This window comes from Danio aesculapii, chromosome 1 (genome assembly GCF_903798145.1).
Source record: "Danio aesculapii chromosome 1, fDanAes4.1, whole genome shotgun sequence".
Classification (NCBI taxonomy): Eukaryota; Metazoa; Chordata; class Actinopteri; order Cypriniformes; family Danionidae; genus Danio; species Danio aesculapii.
In genome coordinates this window covers 1,759,461-1,775,687 of record NC_079435.1, presented here as the reverse complement: position 1 = coordinate 1,775,687, position 16,227 = coordinate 1,759,461, and the positions used below count along the sequence as shown (strand labels likewise).

Sequence of the window (16,227 nt, the reverse complement as noted above, 5' to 3'; positions counted from 1 at the left end):
GATTTGTCTTAATGTGAATAAGACAACAATATGATGAAGGTGTTTACATGAGCTGCTTTTTGAATGGTTTTTCATGATCCCGTTTTACACATTACAGCACAGAGATCGATTAACGTCATTGTGTCACCACGCCATCCACGTTTCCCCCAGAGTTTAAAAATTTATTTATTTTTTGGCCTTTTTGCCTTTATTAAGCGGATAGGACAGTTTTACAGACAGGAAGCGAAGTGGGAGAGAGAGAGGGGGTAGGGACGGGAAATGTCCACGAGCCGGGATTCGAACTTGGGACGCCCTGAAGTGCTACTGCACCATATGTCAGTGCGCTAACCACTAGGCTATTGCACTGACTCCCCCAGAGTTTCATCTATTTTCAGGTGTTTCGTTTTTAGTTTGTCGACTTTCACGTTAATTCAGGAACATTTCATGCATGCCCCCGTGACAAACAGGTATTGTATTTGACTACGACGCATAAGGACTGCTGGAAGAGTGTTTTTTATATATATATATATATATATATATATATATATATATATATATATATATATATATATATATATATATATATATATATAATTATTTTCTCTAGGTCATTCTGCCACTGAAACCTGCGTACTCCACATGTCTTAATTCCTTTTCTCTTTAGTTCCATTATGACCCTAATGGGAATAAATGAATCAAAGATCGCTGTTTACATGGTCGACTCTTAATCTGAGTATTGTCTTAATCGCATTAACATGTATTATTGGTGTCCATGTGAACGCACTCGATTTTTAACATCTGGGCCAAATACTACATTTAACATCTCCTCCATATCCTGTGTGCCACTTTAAAGCACCCTCTGCCAAACCCGAGCCACGTTTGGCCCACATGCTGTATACCAGTGACAGATGAATGCCAGCTTTATGCCAAATCTGGGCCAAAATTCTTTGCTACCTGGGGATGTTCAACTTATCTGACTCTGTGCTGTTTGTTATGTGCTATGTGTTTCCCAAACCCGGTGATCCTGAACCCAAACACTTCTGCACCAGAGCTCTCTGTGTCAGACGATCTGACCTCTGTGACCTCAGGTGAGGCCAACAATGTTGCTCTGCACAGGAGCCGATTGGTGCTGGGCAGCGTGGGATACGGCGACGCTGTTTATACTTGGGATATTAATGTGGGAAATAGTCGCTACTGGAGCCTCGGAGTGTGTCTTAAACCTGCGGGAAGATCTGTTGTGCAGCCGCTGACTCCAGAAAGAGGCTTCTGGGGTCTCAGACGGGATGGAGGCTCCTACAAATTGATGACGACTGGGACTTCGAGATTAAACGTGAAGGTAAATCCAGACATAGTGAGAGTAAAGCTTGTGTATGACTACGAGTTTCATCTGGACCCACTGGAACTGAAATGCTGGAGGAAAGTGATCTTTTCTGATGCCAGGAGTGACTTGTGTATTGCAGAATTTAACAGAGTACCGCTGGAGGAGAAAATCTTTCCCTTTCTGATCGCAGAAGATCAGTCTGCCCCACTATGTGTTGTGCCAAGTGATGTTATTGTGACTGTTGAAAAAATGAAACCGTGCCCTCTGGAGACATATGGAGTCTTCTTTTTCATCTGTGTTGGATTGGTTTTATTTGTGGTGTTCCTGTTGGTGTTGTTGGTGTGGGAGCCGATATTAAGTCAAGTACAACAACTTCATCAGAGTAAGAGTAGATGGTAGAGATGCTCTTCATTACCGTGTCAAATTATCATGCAATACATGAGCATGAGCTCAATATTTTTTTGGATATGCAATATATATCGGTCATTATGTTTAAATGAAAATGTCAGAAACATTTGATCTGACTGAATCGCCTCGATCGTCTCATCTAATCTTTGTTGGAGGTGTCACTCCTTTAGATTCAGTGCTTACTGACAGCTGAAGAAAAGCTGATTTTTACAACTATTATTATTTTCTTAAAGACCGATTTAAGAAACTGTCCAAGTGTGTCTAATTTAAAGCAGCATGTCGCTTCCAGCAACATTTAAAGGCCTTTTACAAGGAAAATGACCACTGTCAAAGTCATATACACTCACCGGCCACTTTATTAGGTACACCTTACTAGTACTGGGTTGGACCCGCTTTTGCCTTCAGAACTGCCTTAATCCTTCATGGCAGAGATTCAACAAGCTACTGGAAATATTCCTCAGAGATTATATTGACATGATGGCATCACGCAGTTGCTGCAGATTTGCAGGCTCTACATCTATAATGCCAATCTCCCGTTCCACCACATCCCAAAGGTGCTCTATTGGATTGAGTTCTGGTGACTGTGGAGGCCATTTGAGTACAGTGAACTCATTGTCTTGTTTAAGAAACCAGTCTGAGATGATTGAGCTTTATGACATGGTGCGTTATCCTGCTGGAAGTAGCCATCAGAAGATGGAGACACTGTGGTCATGAATGGATGGACATGGTCAGCAACAATACTCAGGTAGGCTGTGGTGTTGACATGATTCTCAAGTGATACTAATGGACCCAAAGTGTGTCAAGAAAATATCCCCTATACCATTACACCACCAGCAGCCAGAACTGTTGATACAAGACAGGATGGATCTATGCCTTCATGTTGTTGAGGCCAAATTCCGATCGTAAATCTGAATGTGTCAGCAGAAATGAAGACTCATCAGACCAGGCAACGTTTCTCCAATCTTCTATTGTCCAGTTTTGGTGATCCTGTGTGAATTGTAGCCTCAGTTTCCTGTTCTGAGCTGACAGGAGTGGCACCCGGTGTGGTCTTCTGCTGCTGTAGCCCATCCGCCTCAAGGTTGGACGTGTTGTGTGTTCAGAGATGCTCTTCTGCAGACCTCGGTTGTAACGAGTGCTTATTTGAGTTACTGTTGCCTTTTCTATCACCTGGAACCAGTCTGGCCATTCTACTCTGACCTCTGGCATCAACAAGGCATTTGCGCCCACAGAACTGCCGCTCACTGGATATTTTCTCTTTGTCAGACCATTCTCTGTAAACCCTAGAGATGGTTGTGCGTGAAAATCCCAGTAGATCAGCAGTTTCTGAAATACTCAGAGCAGCCCGTCTGGCACCAGCAACCATGCCACGTTCAAAGTCACTTAAATCCCCTTTCTTCCCCATTCTGATGCTCGCTTTGAACAGCAGCAGATCGTCTTGACCATGCCTACATGCCTACATGCCTAAATGTATTGAGTTGCTGCCATGTGATTGGCTGATTAGAAATTTGTGTTAACCAGCAGTTGGAAAGGTGTACCTAATAAAGTGGCCAGTGAGTGTATAAAGCATTTATTGTGACAGGCTTTGCTGCAACCTTATTAACTGTAAGGCATTTTAGGTGCAGGTTAAAATGTTAAAAAATACTGTCAAATAAAAAAATAACTGTAAATTAAGGGTTTGTAATTATGACAATGATTATGACTGATGGAATCACAAAATCATAAGTGAATTTGATTAAATGAATATAACAGAAAATAAATCTTTATTTGTTCTTTATTAATATTTTTTATTTTAAGCAAGTGTGGACTCATCGTGAACGCAAAAGAGATTTACTACAGTTATACGAAGATTAAAGCATGAATGAACAGAGGATTTGTTAAAAGAAACAGACTTTAACGTGCATTATCTTATTTAACCTCTTCTGTGTTTAAACCATGGAAAGATGTCAATGTTTTAATTTTATTTTATATAAATAACAATCATAGAAATACTCAATTTTGTTACATTTCTTAAGAAGCATGTTTTTAGACTCATTTATTAGCCTTTTGTGGTAAATATTAAAAGTTCTAAAGCATATATCATGTTATACCTCCCTCTTTTGGACGCAGCAGGAACAACATGGCGCGTAAAATCTGAGTATCTGGCTTTATCTGCATTAGGGACACCGCTTTCGCCAAAAGTTAATGAGAATTATTTATAAAATTACCCATTCATTTTATTTTATTAACATCTGGCCCTATCCCAACCCTAAAACCAATCATTACAGTAATGTAAAACCACTAATTATACCGAGTGTAATTCATATTATTTATTAAATTACCCATTGAATTGTATTTTATTAACGTCTACCCTAAATCCAACCCTCACAGTAATGTAAAAGTATGAATTATTGTTGTACTGTATCACACAAATTATGCTATATTAATGTGGGTATCCGATTCCGCAGCTGTATCCATTCTAGACCTTACCGTCTGCAGCCACTAGAGAGAGCTCATTTATTTATTTTATTTATTTATTTTCTGATCAGTCTGGGTCTATAAAAACGGCGAAAGAAACAGAATGGGTTATTAAACGTGTACATATTGTGTTCTGAGGCTTGAGTTTATTTTTAAATGACAAATGAAGATTACACGGGTTTTTCGACAGCTTCTACCTTAAAATGGCGGATACGTCACAGCTGAAGGTGCATTCCTTATTTACTCCTATTTCAGTGCCGTTAGCAGCACATTAAACGTAAAAAAAGAGCTGATAGCGTTTGCAGTTCAGTTTAATATGAAAATCAGCTTCTCAACACTGCAGCACAGTAAGTGGACTCGTTTTTCTGCTGTATTTCTGCTGTTTTTCTGCTGTAATGTAGTAAATGTAATAACGTTATGCTCTGCTGTATGCCTAACATAGCATTTAACGTTAGCCTGGTCTATGATAGGCCACACACATCAGTATTTGACCACATGGCTTGATTTTACATATGTTTCTATACAGTTATCTTATTAATTGCAGCTCCTCTGCCTGTTTTCTAGTTAATGACACATGCTTAATATTTTAAAATATGAATATAATTTCACCAGATGACTTTAATAGCTCAATTATCAAATATTTAGGCATTTTAGATAGATTTTTTGCATTGAAGTGCATATAATAAACATATTACAGGCGTAGATAAATAAAATAAACTAATTTCTAAGGAGTCGAGCAGTCATCAAGTGCAGGAATTGAATATTTAACTGAAACATAACACTGTATAGTGTGTTATAAATAATTTAACAAATTTTGTCTTTAATAAAGTTACATACAGTACAATTTCCTGTGTCCGAAGGCTTTAAACTCATTTGAAAAGCTCACACAGTCACATTCATTAGAAACACGTGCAGCTCGAACATTTTTATGTATCTATTATTATTTTAATGTGTTTATTATTAACTTTGCAGTTACACCACAAGCCTCATGCATTCTGAACTTTGGCCCCTGGACTACTGTTAACCTGACTCCACACTAACCATCCTGCTGTTTGACTATTGGGGATACATTAATTGCATTATCGACAATAATATTCGATGTTGTGCAGTATATATTGTGTAGATTGAGGGAAAGTTGGTTTTATATTCACACATTCAGACTTTCTCCTTCATAATATAATTTCAGAAGAGTTTAATTTGCAAATTCTAATTAGGGAAATTAAATTAGCAGCCAGTGGCTGTTAAAGTACAACATAATTCTGCCAACTAAATAGTGCTAACGTTGTCTTAAAGTCATACTTGCATGCGATTCCAGACCCAATATTCAAAGTACCATGGTAAACAATGTAGGGAGCATGTCACAAGTTGTCACTGAACGAATGTTTGAATATAAATACAACTTTACCTCAATCATACTGTATAATAAACAACAAATTACAGATGTAGATAAATACAATAGACTAATGATACACATGAAATGAACAGGGCTTCATGGTCTTGTGAGGAGTCTAGCAGTAATCAAGTACAGAAATCGAAGATTAAAATGTACAATAACACCGTGTAGCATAAATACTTTAACAAAATTTGTGTTGATTTAAAGTTGCAAACAATACAACTTCTTGTGCTCGAATGCTTTAAACTTATTGGAAAAGCTCACACAGTCACAGGCCATAGAAACACATGCAGCTCGGTCATTTCTTTTTGGTATTTGGCATCTATTATTAACTTTGCAGAACTGTGGCTCTTGGTCAACTGTAACCTGACACCACCCTAATCGTCCTGCTATTTGACTATTGGGGATAGAATAATTGCATTATCGCCCATAATATTTGACGTTGTACAGTATATATTGTGTAGATTAAGGTAGAGTTGGTTATATATTCGCACATTCAGACTTTTTCCTTAATAATATATTTCAGAAAAGTCTAAATAGGGGAATTATATTAACAGTCAATAACTATCAAAGTACAAGATTGTTCAGTCAATTAAATAGTGCTAATGCTAACGGTAAAAATGACAAACTGTCCTTCTTTCCAACATGGAAAACCAGCAACAATTAAGAAAACATGATTAAATGCTGTCATGGCTTTGACATCAATAAATGTGATTATAATGGAAACCAATGGGGCAACAACAGCACAAACATAACCAAAGTGGAGTCAATTTGAACAACACACAAGGGAAATTCTTTCATTTCTAAAGATTTGGGAAAATAGAAAAAATAATAAAAATAAATAGCCTTTTTGAAACTGTTTTAAACTTTCTGTTGTCTTTGTAGATGTGCTGGACCTTCATATCATTTGTGTGCATGTACATTAAAATCACACCAGTGAGATCAGCATGTGATCTTGAGCTAGTGTGCATGCTGTTGTTCAGCTGAGCTTCGGCATCCTGCAGCTTCAGGTAAGAGCAGGAAACTTATAAGGCTTGAGGACACAGTATGTTCTATATTCATTCATTACTAAGATATGTTTTCAGTGAGGTTCAATTTCTGAGGTAGACTTGAACTGAAAGAAAGAGGGATTTCATGGCCTTTTAAACCTTGTCCACTCTATGGTAATATTTTTTAATGTGAACTTCTGCAATGAAGAGCGGTAATGGAAAAATAAGCTGCCCATTAACCTCAATGCTGTTCTCATAACCAGTTAATGGAACAGTTTTTCTAGTTTGATCATAATTAATGCATTGTGTTTATTTATATTGTGGAGTGACTTGCTCACACCTCTCAATGATGATTTGACTCTTAGAAGCAATAATAAGTCCACAAAGAAACTTTAACATTCATGCAACTTTGCATTAAAAGTCCTTTACAGAGGAAAAGATTTGTTGTTATTTAAACGTTCTTCTTACTAAGGGAAAAATAGGTTAATAAAGCCAATTAACCTTTTTTTTTCCTTAGTAAGATGAACATTTGGATTCAAACTGCAGTAATAAAACATACAACCACTGTACATTAAACTGCCCAAAGTATTATCCACATGTCTGTCTGTTTAACATTTATGTTAAATCTGTTTTTCCTCTTTGTATAGGTTTGTTGATCTAACATGAGTCTCCAAAAGCAAGGAGTGGAGGAGAAGGACGAGGACACGGACTCTGAATCAAACTCTGATGAACCCACAGAGAGTCTGCCCAGTGACCAGACAATGACCTCTAACCTCAGGTAAGCTACTCAAGGCAAATAAAAGAAAATATTCATGATGCCTGCAGTCAAATTAGCAAACCATAATACCATTATAAAGGGCACAGAGTCACTTCCCAGAAGATTCACTGATCCCGATTGACTGAATGAGTAACCAAGTCCATCTTTTTGGGAAGGATCTGACTGAATTCTGTTAATCACCTGTTATTTATACTCTCTTAGATTGATGATAGAACAATTTACGCCAGTCCTATGAAAGAATGACTACCAGTAGGTCTAAAATACTCTGTTTTATCAGTATCAGCAGGCGGAAGAGACCGAGATCAGCGTCTCCAGAATCCAGCGGCGTGTCTGTGAAGAGTGACTGGTCCATTAATCCACCTCTTAATTTTAGTGATGCGTTGGTGACCTCTGACCTCAGGTAAGACACCAGATCAAATCTTTTATAATATCAGTCATGTTAGGCAATCCCTTTGTTTTATTCCAGTTGCATGTGCATTGTTTTACATACGTGGTTTGGTGAATGAATAAATGCAAATTTGACATGAATTAAAACTATAAAGTAAGTGCAAAGTGGTATTTTGTTTTCTTGCCAGTATCAACAGGAGAGAGACACCGAGATCAGAACCCAGCGGCGTATCTGTGAAGAGTGACTGGTCTATTAATCCACCTCTTAATTTTAGTGATGCATTGGTGACCTCTGACCCCAGGTAAGACACCAGATCAAATCAAATCTCTTATTATTTCAGTCATGTTAGGCAATCCCTTTCTTCTATTCCAGTTGCATGTGCACTTGCTAACTTTAAATTAATGCATAAAACAATGTTTGTTATTATCATAGATTGTGAAACTTATAATTGTTGACCTTATTATTACTCAGACTGATTACCCTTAGAATGTTCTGGTCATGTGATGGATCACTCTTTTCATTTTTCAGGAAGGATATAGATCAGATGATCAAACCCGGGGTGTCCTCTTCATCCCACTATAAGACTCACGTCATGCAGGAGGACACAGAAACTGTCCTGCAGACACAAACACTGGAGACTGGAGACCTGCAGAGAGTCAAGGACCAGCATAAAACCAGCATGAAGAACAAGTATGAGCAGTTATTTGAGGGAATTAAAGTAAAAGAGAATCGAACCCTCTTGAACCGGATCTACACCCAGCTGTACATCATAGAGGGAGAGAGTGAAGGAGTGAATGAAGAACATGAGGTTTTACAGATGGAGAAAACAGCCAGAACAAAACACTCACAACACACTCCAATCTACTGCAATGACATCTTTAAAGAGGAGAAAGAGCAAATCAAGACTGTTCTTACTAAAGGCATCGCTGGAATCGGAAAAACCGTCTCTGTGCAGAAGTTCATTCTGGACTGGGCCGAGGGAAAAGCCAATCAGGATGTAGATTTCATGTTTGTGCTTCCATTTCGAGAGCTGAACTTGATCAGAGATCATCAGTACAGTCTTCACAGACTTCTGCTGGACTTTCATCCTGAACTTGAAGATCTGGAGCCCAAGATTTATGAGGAGTGTAAAGTTGTGTTCATCTTTGATGGTCTGGATGAAAGCAGAATCACACTGATGTTTTCAGACGCTCAGAAAGTTTGTGATGTGACTGAGACTTCATCAGTGGCTGTGTTGATGTCAAAGCTGATGAAAGGAGAGCTGCTTCCCTCTGCTCTCATCTGGATCACCTCCAGACCAGCAGCAGCCAATCAGATCCCCTCCAAATACATCAAGCGTCTGACAGAAATTCAGGGATTCACTGAGCCTCAGAAGGAGGAATATTTCAGGAAGAGAATCAGTGAGCAGCATCAAGCCAGCAGAATCATCTCACACATCAGAAGAGCAAGAAGCCTCCACATCATGTGCCACATACCCGTCTTCTGCTGGATCTCATCCACTGTGCTTCAGAAGCTCCTGGAAGAAGATCTGAGTGCAGAAATCCCTCAAACTCTGACTGAAATGTACATCCACTTCCTGCTGATTCAGATCAACATGAGGAATCAGAAGTATGAAGAGAGAGATCCAGAGAAACTCCTGCAGTCCAACAGAGAAGTGATTGTCAAACTTGCTGAAGTGGCTTTCAAACAGCTGATGAAGGGCAATGTGATGTTCTATGAGGAGGACCTGATTGAGAGCGGCATAGACGTCTCTGACGCGTCAGTGTATTCTGGGATTTGTACTGAGATCTTTAAGGAGGAATCTGTGATTCAGCAGAGGAAAGTCTACAGCTTCATCCATCTGAGCATTCAGGAGTTCCTCGCTGCTTTTCATGTGTTTTACTACCATGTGAACACAACTATGGTGGTACTGAAGACATTTGCTTCATTGCAAAAATTGCTTAAAGGTGCTGTAGATGATGCCATTGAGAGTGAGAATGGGCATCTGGATCTGTTCCTGCGGTTCCTGCTGGGTGTCTCACTTGAGTCCAATCAGAGACTCTTACAGGATCTACTGACACACACAGAGAAGAGCTCAGAGAGCATCAGGAGAAGCACACAGTACATTAAAGAGAAGATCAGAGATGGACATGGACTCTCCACTGAAAGATCCATCAATCTGTTCCTCTGTCTGCTGGAAGTGAAAGATCAGACTCTGTCCAGAGAGATTCAGGAGTTTGTGAAATCAGACAAACAGTCAGAGAAGAAACTCTCTCCTGCTCACTGCTCAACAATCGCCTACATGCTTCAGATATCAGAGGAGGTGCTGGATGAGCTGGAGCTCCAGAAATACAACACATCAGATGAGGGCAGAAGAAGACTGATACCAGCCGTCAGCAACTGCACAAGAGCTCTGTGAGTGTCTGTGGAGAGACGTTTCTAAATGGATTTCCCTCTTGTTTTGAGTAAAACTGAATTATAATATGTTTTGCTCTTCTTTCAGTCTTGCTGGCTGTAATCTCTCTGCTCAGGATTGTGAAATTGTGTCGTCAGTTCTTCAATCCTCAAACTGTGTCCTGAGAGAGCTGGACCTGAGTAACAATGACCTGCAGGATTCAGGAGTGAAGCTGCTCTCTGATGGACTGAAGAGTCCAAACTGTCAGCTGGAGATACTGAGGTGTGTAAGATTTGATATCTTAGATGCATTACGAACCCTTTTTTTCCAAAAATAAAAGGATTAATCCATCAATGGAACGCAACATAAAGAGTACACATGAATCAAGTAGTCTAAACCAATAAATTTATTACAACTAAACAATCAAACATATCTTGTGTCACAACTGAGCAAAAATGAATAAAGAATCAAAACCCACGTTCTCCAACAAATACACAACACTAACATAACAAACCAATGATTAACAAAGTATAAAAAAGACTTAAAGAAAAAAAGGCAGGAAATTAAAAATAAATGAAGCTTGATGGCTGGCAGTGAAGTCTCTTCTCTGCGCTCAACGTCGCTCCATTATAGCCAATTTGTAAATAGCGCAACTCGCCGCAGATGTGCAAAGGCGGACCAGACTCTAGGAAACAAACAGTGAGTTATCTGTGAGTATCTGCTGTTAAAGGGAGAGGATTCTGGGTGAAGCATCCAAAAGCCAACCAGAAAATAATAGTAAATAGAAAAGGAAAAAAGACTCTTACCTTTTTAAATTTACCCCAGTGAAAGGACATCAGCAACAACATTGTCACGCCCCTTTTTGTGCTGGATCTCTAGATTATAACGTTGGGCCACCAACACCCAGCGCAATAATCTCTGATTATGATTGTACATCTTATTTAAGAAAGCCAGTGGATCGTGGCCGGTATAGACCATGATGGGAGTAGAACTACAGCCAAAATACATGTCAAAATGTTGCAAGGCAAGCAACATTGTCAGGGTCTTCTTTTCTATAACAGAATAATTAATTTGATGGCGATTTAATTTCGAAGTGAAATAAGACACTTGGTGAGTGATACCATTAGCACCATCCTGAAGCAGGACCGCTCCAACTCCAGTCTTGCTGGCATACACCTCTAACTTAAAGGGCCATCAAACCCCCCTGTTTCAGCAGGGTTTTTTCACACCTATACTCTGGAAAAAGTCAGGAAAGTGGGCGTGTCCAGCTCTGTTTAGGGGGAGTGTCAGAGGAGGGAAGGTCTGTAAAAATTTGCATAAAAATGGGAGTGTCAGTTTGGGCATGTGCTGATTTTCACAGAGGCAAACAAACACACAGACGCAGGGCAGAAAGACAGTGACTGTGTTTACATGGACATCAGTAATCGAATTATTTGCTAAATTATTAAATGATGGACTTTAACTGCAGTTTGGCACTTTCGTTCAGGAATTTCATTCATGCCCCTCGTGACAAATGAAAGTTTATTTTAAATTTAATTCGAGGAATTGCTGGAAGCGTGTATTTTTCATGCAATGTTTGTTACCTCACAGCAAATGAGAGGAAAAAACCCCTCCGCATTTCTCTGTAACTTAGATGCACTCTGTAGGTAGCGTCAGAAAGCCGTGTGTGTTATTCCTGTCACAAAATGCGGCGAAAATCCTGCACGACGGTAATAGTTTGATTGTGGTGCTTGTTTACACTCGGAGTGCAGCATTTACAGCAGATCTTTCAGTCCATAATATTGTAGTGATATTAACGTACGGTAAACTTTATTAAGTTAGAAATCATTTGACTGAGGTCTGTCTTTAAACACTGAAAGAGTACAGCTGACGATACGAAGTAGCTTTGCTTCTGAATAAACAAACAAAGAGGACTGATCGCTCACTTAGAGAGATCAAGACAATCAACACCAACTGGAGCCGCGTCTTTTTTAAAAGGAGACGAGCGGCAAATCCGGATTTCACCATTTCCAGATGCGAAAAGCTCTTGGGTAAAAAAAAAAAGTTCCTTAGACACGTATTTCTGTCGAGCGCTCTGTAATCCACACGTGAGCCAGCTGCGGTCTCATAGAGAGAAAATTAAAACAAAACATTCACTGTAGCAAACAATAAAAGCAAAACTGATGACCCGTATCTCCAAACAATTCTTGTTCTCCTGCTTGTTTTGGCAAAACAATGTGTCGTCTCTCTGCCGTCTGAACACTGTACAAGTAAAAACAGTCTTCGAAGCTATCATGCATATTAATGAAGTTGCACCTCATACACATTAGAGTGCGGCTTACTCATGAATGAATGCAGCACACTCAGAGACGTCACGAAGTACTCCCAGGTGCAGACGTCCAGTCTACACGCTGGAATACATGCTAAGATCTCATGGCCATGACGCAGCTTCAAAAATTCGTTTCAAACCGGAAGTACGAATTTGCTCGAAAAAACACTCAATTTTCACTTTTTTAGTGTAATATATGTGTCCTAATGGTGTTTTTAGCAGTGTGGGACACATGTACGACTGTCAACAGCTCAACTGATGTGTTTTGGTGTTTCGTGACCCTTTAAACGGTCGATCCACAGCAGGGGCAGACAAGACAGGTTTACAATACGGACTTTGAAGTTCGTTACTGTAGTGACTTTACAACTGTTTAATACTGTATTACTTTTAAACTAAATGGATTGTGGATGTGTCTTTCTAGTGTGGAGTATGAAGTGCATATAATGGGGGAGGTACAATTGAGGCTGGGTGATTTGGAATATCCATTTCTAAAGTTGTTTCTGTAGGTTAGTTTATTTCTACAAATATTTTTGGATAGCAGGAATGATAATACACATTAAAGCAGGCACACGTCAAATTTCATGTAGTTTATTTTTCATTTGAAGTGCAGATCCTGTTTACCTTGAGAGCCCACATTATATAAAAAGTACTTATGATTATGGATGTGTATCCATAGATGTATCTGTGTGCGTCTCTGCAGGTTGTCTGGCTGTATGGTGACAGAGGAAGGCTGTGGTTTTGTGTCTTCAGCTCTGAGTTCAAACCCCTCACACCTGAGAGAGCTGGATCTGAGCTACAATCACCCAGGACAATCAGGAGTCCAGCTGCTTCAACACACACTGGAGGATCCACTCTATACACTACAGAAACTCAAGTATGTGCGGCAGTTATGTTTTTAGTTATGCAGCTAATCTTATAAACTAGGGCATGATGATAATTCAATTAATCTTTGTTTCTATATTGTTTGCAATGTAGATTGTGTGGCAGCAGCTGAACACAGAAGATTATAGCAGGGGTCACCAAACTTGTTCCTGGAGGGCCGGTGTCCTGCAGATTTTAGCTCCAACCCTAATCAAACACATCTGAACAAGCTAATCATGGTCTTACTTGGTATACTTGAAACACCCGGGCAGGTGTGTTGAGGCAAGTTGGAGCTAAACCCTGCAGGGACACCGGCCCTCCAGGACCGAGATTGGTGACCCCTGGATTATAGTAAACTGAAACTGTCAGTTTTCAGTGTTGAAGTTCAGTTTAGTTCACTTCAGTGTAATATAAATGTCACTGCTGAAAGTCCAAACACTGAAGAGCAAATCCATCGATGCGCAGCTCCACAGATTCCAAACCAAGCTAGCCAGTGGTAAGGAACACACATCACCAATGGACTAAAGTGAAAGAGAAAAAATCTCGAGAAAAACCAGGCTCAGTTGGCCACAACCAGTTCTCCTCTGGCCTAACTTTTTGTGCAGATCTGCAAAAATCTATTCCAGTTTATTGGAGGGTAGAATCTGCCTATAGCAGAATCTCAGTTGCGGTTCAATGGGCACCTCTAAGTCCAAGGCTATAGTGTTTGACCAGAAAGATAGGTAGAGTTTGACCGGGTTGGCTTGCCATCTCAAAGTCAGAGGAGAGTTCTTCCCCAGTTGGAGAATTTCAAGTATCTTGGGGCTTTGTTCATGAGTGAGGGAATGCTGGAACGTGAGGTTGACAGATGGATCAGTGTTGTGGCAGCAGTAATGCAGCCGATGTACTGGTCCATTGTGGTAAAGAAGGAGCTGAGCTGAGCTGAAAGGCACAGTTCTTAGTTTACTGTTCAATCTACAGTAGGTTCCTATTCTCACCTATGGTCATGAGCTTTAGTACATGACCAAAAGGATAAGATCTTGCATACAAGGGGCTGAAACGAGCTTCGTTCGCATGGTGTACCCTTACGCCCCATTCACACAGGGCATCAGCATCAACGCTTCCCATTCACATTGAATGGGTAACGTCAGGCGTTGCCAAACTACATTGTGGATCTGTTGGCGCCGCTTCAGTGGCATTTCTTGCTGTAGTAGTTGGGAAATTCTCAACATTTTCAAACGCCAACGGACGCGTCAGCCAATCAGATTACTTTATGCACCAGCTCAGACAGTCAAGCCTCTGCTCCTCCACATCAAGAGAAGATAGTTGAGCAAGCTCGGGCATCTGATTCTGATGCCTCCTGGATGCCCACCTGGGGAGGAGGCCCCAGGGAAGACCCAAAACATGCCGGAGTGACTGTCTCCCTACTTGCCCAGGAATACCTTGATCACCCCAGAGAAACTGGAGGAAGTGTGGGTCTGGAGCTTCTTGCTAAGACTGCCCCCACGTTGGTTCCGGATAGGCCGGTATAAGACTCTGATAGTATGGATAACCTTGGATAAAAATATCACAGTTTCATGGTAGGAGCGCTATAACAGTAAACTTCAGTGGTATTAATGTTTTCCAAACATTTGTAAACCTTGAAACTTAGGTTATCGTCCATGCCTAGTTCTGGATAAGTGGTTAATGATGGATGGATGGTTGAATTAATAATTAAGACTTTGTATTTGTGTCTTTCTAGTTTAGATCATGGAGAACATTCAAGAATCGCACCAGGACTGAAAAAATGTAAGTGCTTTCTTCCTTTCTCACTCAATCACACAGCTTAAACACATTGTCTTCATATACATTGGTCCTTGTCTTCAGATGCACTTCATCTCACGCTGGATTCCAACACCGCACACAATAAACTCATCCTGTCTGAGGAGAACAGAACAATCACATTTGTGGAAGAGTGTCAGCCGTATCCTGATCATCCAGAGAGGTTTGCGCACCATCCTCAGATTCTGAGTCGAGAGATTCTGACTGGACGCTGTTACTGGGAGGTTGAACGGAGTGGCTCTGGTGTTGATATAGCAGTGGCTTATAAGGAAATCACCAAGAAAGGTGGGAGTGACTCTTGGTTTGGGTACAATGATAAATCCTGGAGTCTCTATTGGTATACTAATGGATTCACTGCATGGCATGTAAATGAGAGCCATCCCATACCAGCTCTTTCAGCACCCTCTAATAGAGTAGGAGTGTATGTGGACGTGTCGTCCGGCTCTCTGTCCTTCTACAGTGTCTCTGACACACACACACTCACACACTTACACACATTCAACACCACATTCACTGAACCCCTCTATGCTGGATTCAGAGCGTATCCTCAATCCTCGGTGTCTCTGAGTCAGATTGCAGACTGAGACATCACAAACAACCGAGATGTTGTTCAATTACAAGTAGTTAGCACTTTAATCAGTTTTTGGGTTTAATTTATTGGAATAATTTATTGTACAAAATCTTATGCTAAATGACCGAATGTAAATGTGCACATCGCTAAACAAACGTAATCGCAATGGCTTATCGTGTCCATCTAGTGTGTTTACATCGAAAAGGAAAAACTGTGTAGCTAAAGAGTTTCAGTTCCACTGTATTACATAGCAGCTGACTGTAAAATATTTGGATTATATTGTAAATTTCATGAATGGGCGTATTGCACAGATGGCTCCTATCACAGTATCATACTTGCGTTCACTGAGCAACCCATTGGGGCAGGTGTGTGCTGGATCAGGTGTGTGCTGGATCGGCCCAGCAGTGCTGATATACAGCCATATTGCACTGCTACTCATGTGATATTGTGTTTATACAACAGTTCAATGGCATAATCATGTGAATAATAAAGCAAATCAAACACAGAGGATCTCAAAAACCCTTTTGCAAGAGGAACTACTTTCTTCCGCCATTCATTCACATCTGCAGCTGGCGTCAGAACTGCAGAAACCGTTGCTAATTC

The 16,227-nt window shown here is 40.2% G+C and overlaps 2 protein-coding genes across 2 annotated transcripts; both read left to right on the top strand.

Annotated features, from left to right (window-relative positions):
- Window positions 1-711: 711 nt before the first annotated feature.
- On the top strand, window positions 712-3,375 carry LOC130222409 (nuclear factor 7, brain-like). Its single transcript, XM_056454998.1, has one exon. It carries the CDS (start codon window positions 980-982, stop codon window positions 1,697-1,699), a length of 720 nt encoding a protein of 239 aa, XP_056310973.1. The 5' UTR covers window positions 712-979; the 3' UTR covers window positions 1,700-3,375.
- Window positions 3,376-3,762: 387 nt separating this feature from the next.
- Window positions 3,763-16,143, top strand: LOC130222555 (protein NLRC3-like). Its single transcript, XM_056455111.1, has 9 exons — window positions 3,763-4,509; window positions 7,192-7,322; window positions 7,600-7,722; window positions 7,898-8,011; window positions 8,239-10,104; window positions 10,193-10,366; window positions 13,093-13,266; window positions 14,974-15,020; window positions 15,099-16,143. The coding sequence occupies exons 2-9, from the start codon at window positions 7,207-7,209 to the stop codon at window positions 15,635-15,637; spliced, it is 3,153 nt and encodes a 1,050-aa protein (XP_056311086.1). The 5' UTR covers window positions 3,763-4,509; window positions 7,192-7,206; the 3' UTR covers window positions 15,638-16,143.
- The last annotated feature ends 84 nt before the right edge of the window (window positions 16,144-16,227 follow it).

Coding starts and splice junctions, on each gene's coding strand:
- LOC130222409 (XM_056454998.1), top strand. CDS start 980: ATGTGTTTCCCAAACCCGGTGATCCTGAACCCAAACACTTCTGCACCA.
- LOC130222555 (XM_056455111.1), top strand. CDS start 7,207: ATGAGTCTCCAAAAGCAAGGAGTGGAGGAGAAGGACGAGGACACGGAC. Junction 7,323..7,599: donor ACAATGACCTCTAACCTCAG/GTAAGCTACTCA, acceptor CTGTTTTATCAG/TATCAGCAGGCGGAAGAGAC. Junction 10,367..13,092: donor TGTCAGCTGGAGATACTGAG/GTGTGTAAGATT, acceptor GCGTCTCTGCAG/GTTGTCTGGCTGTATGGTGA.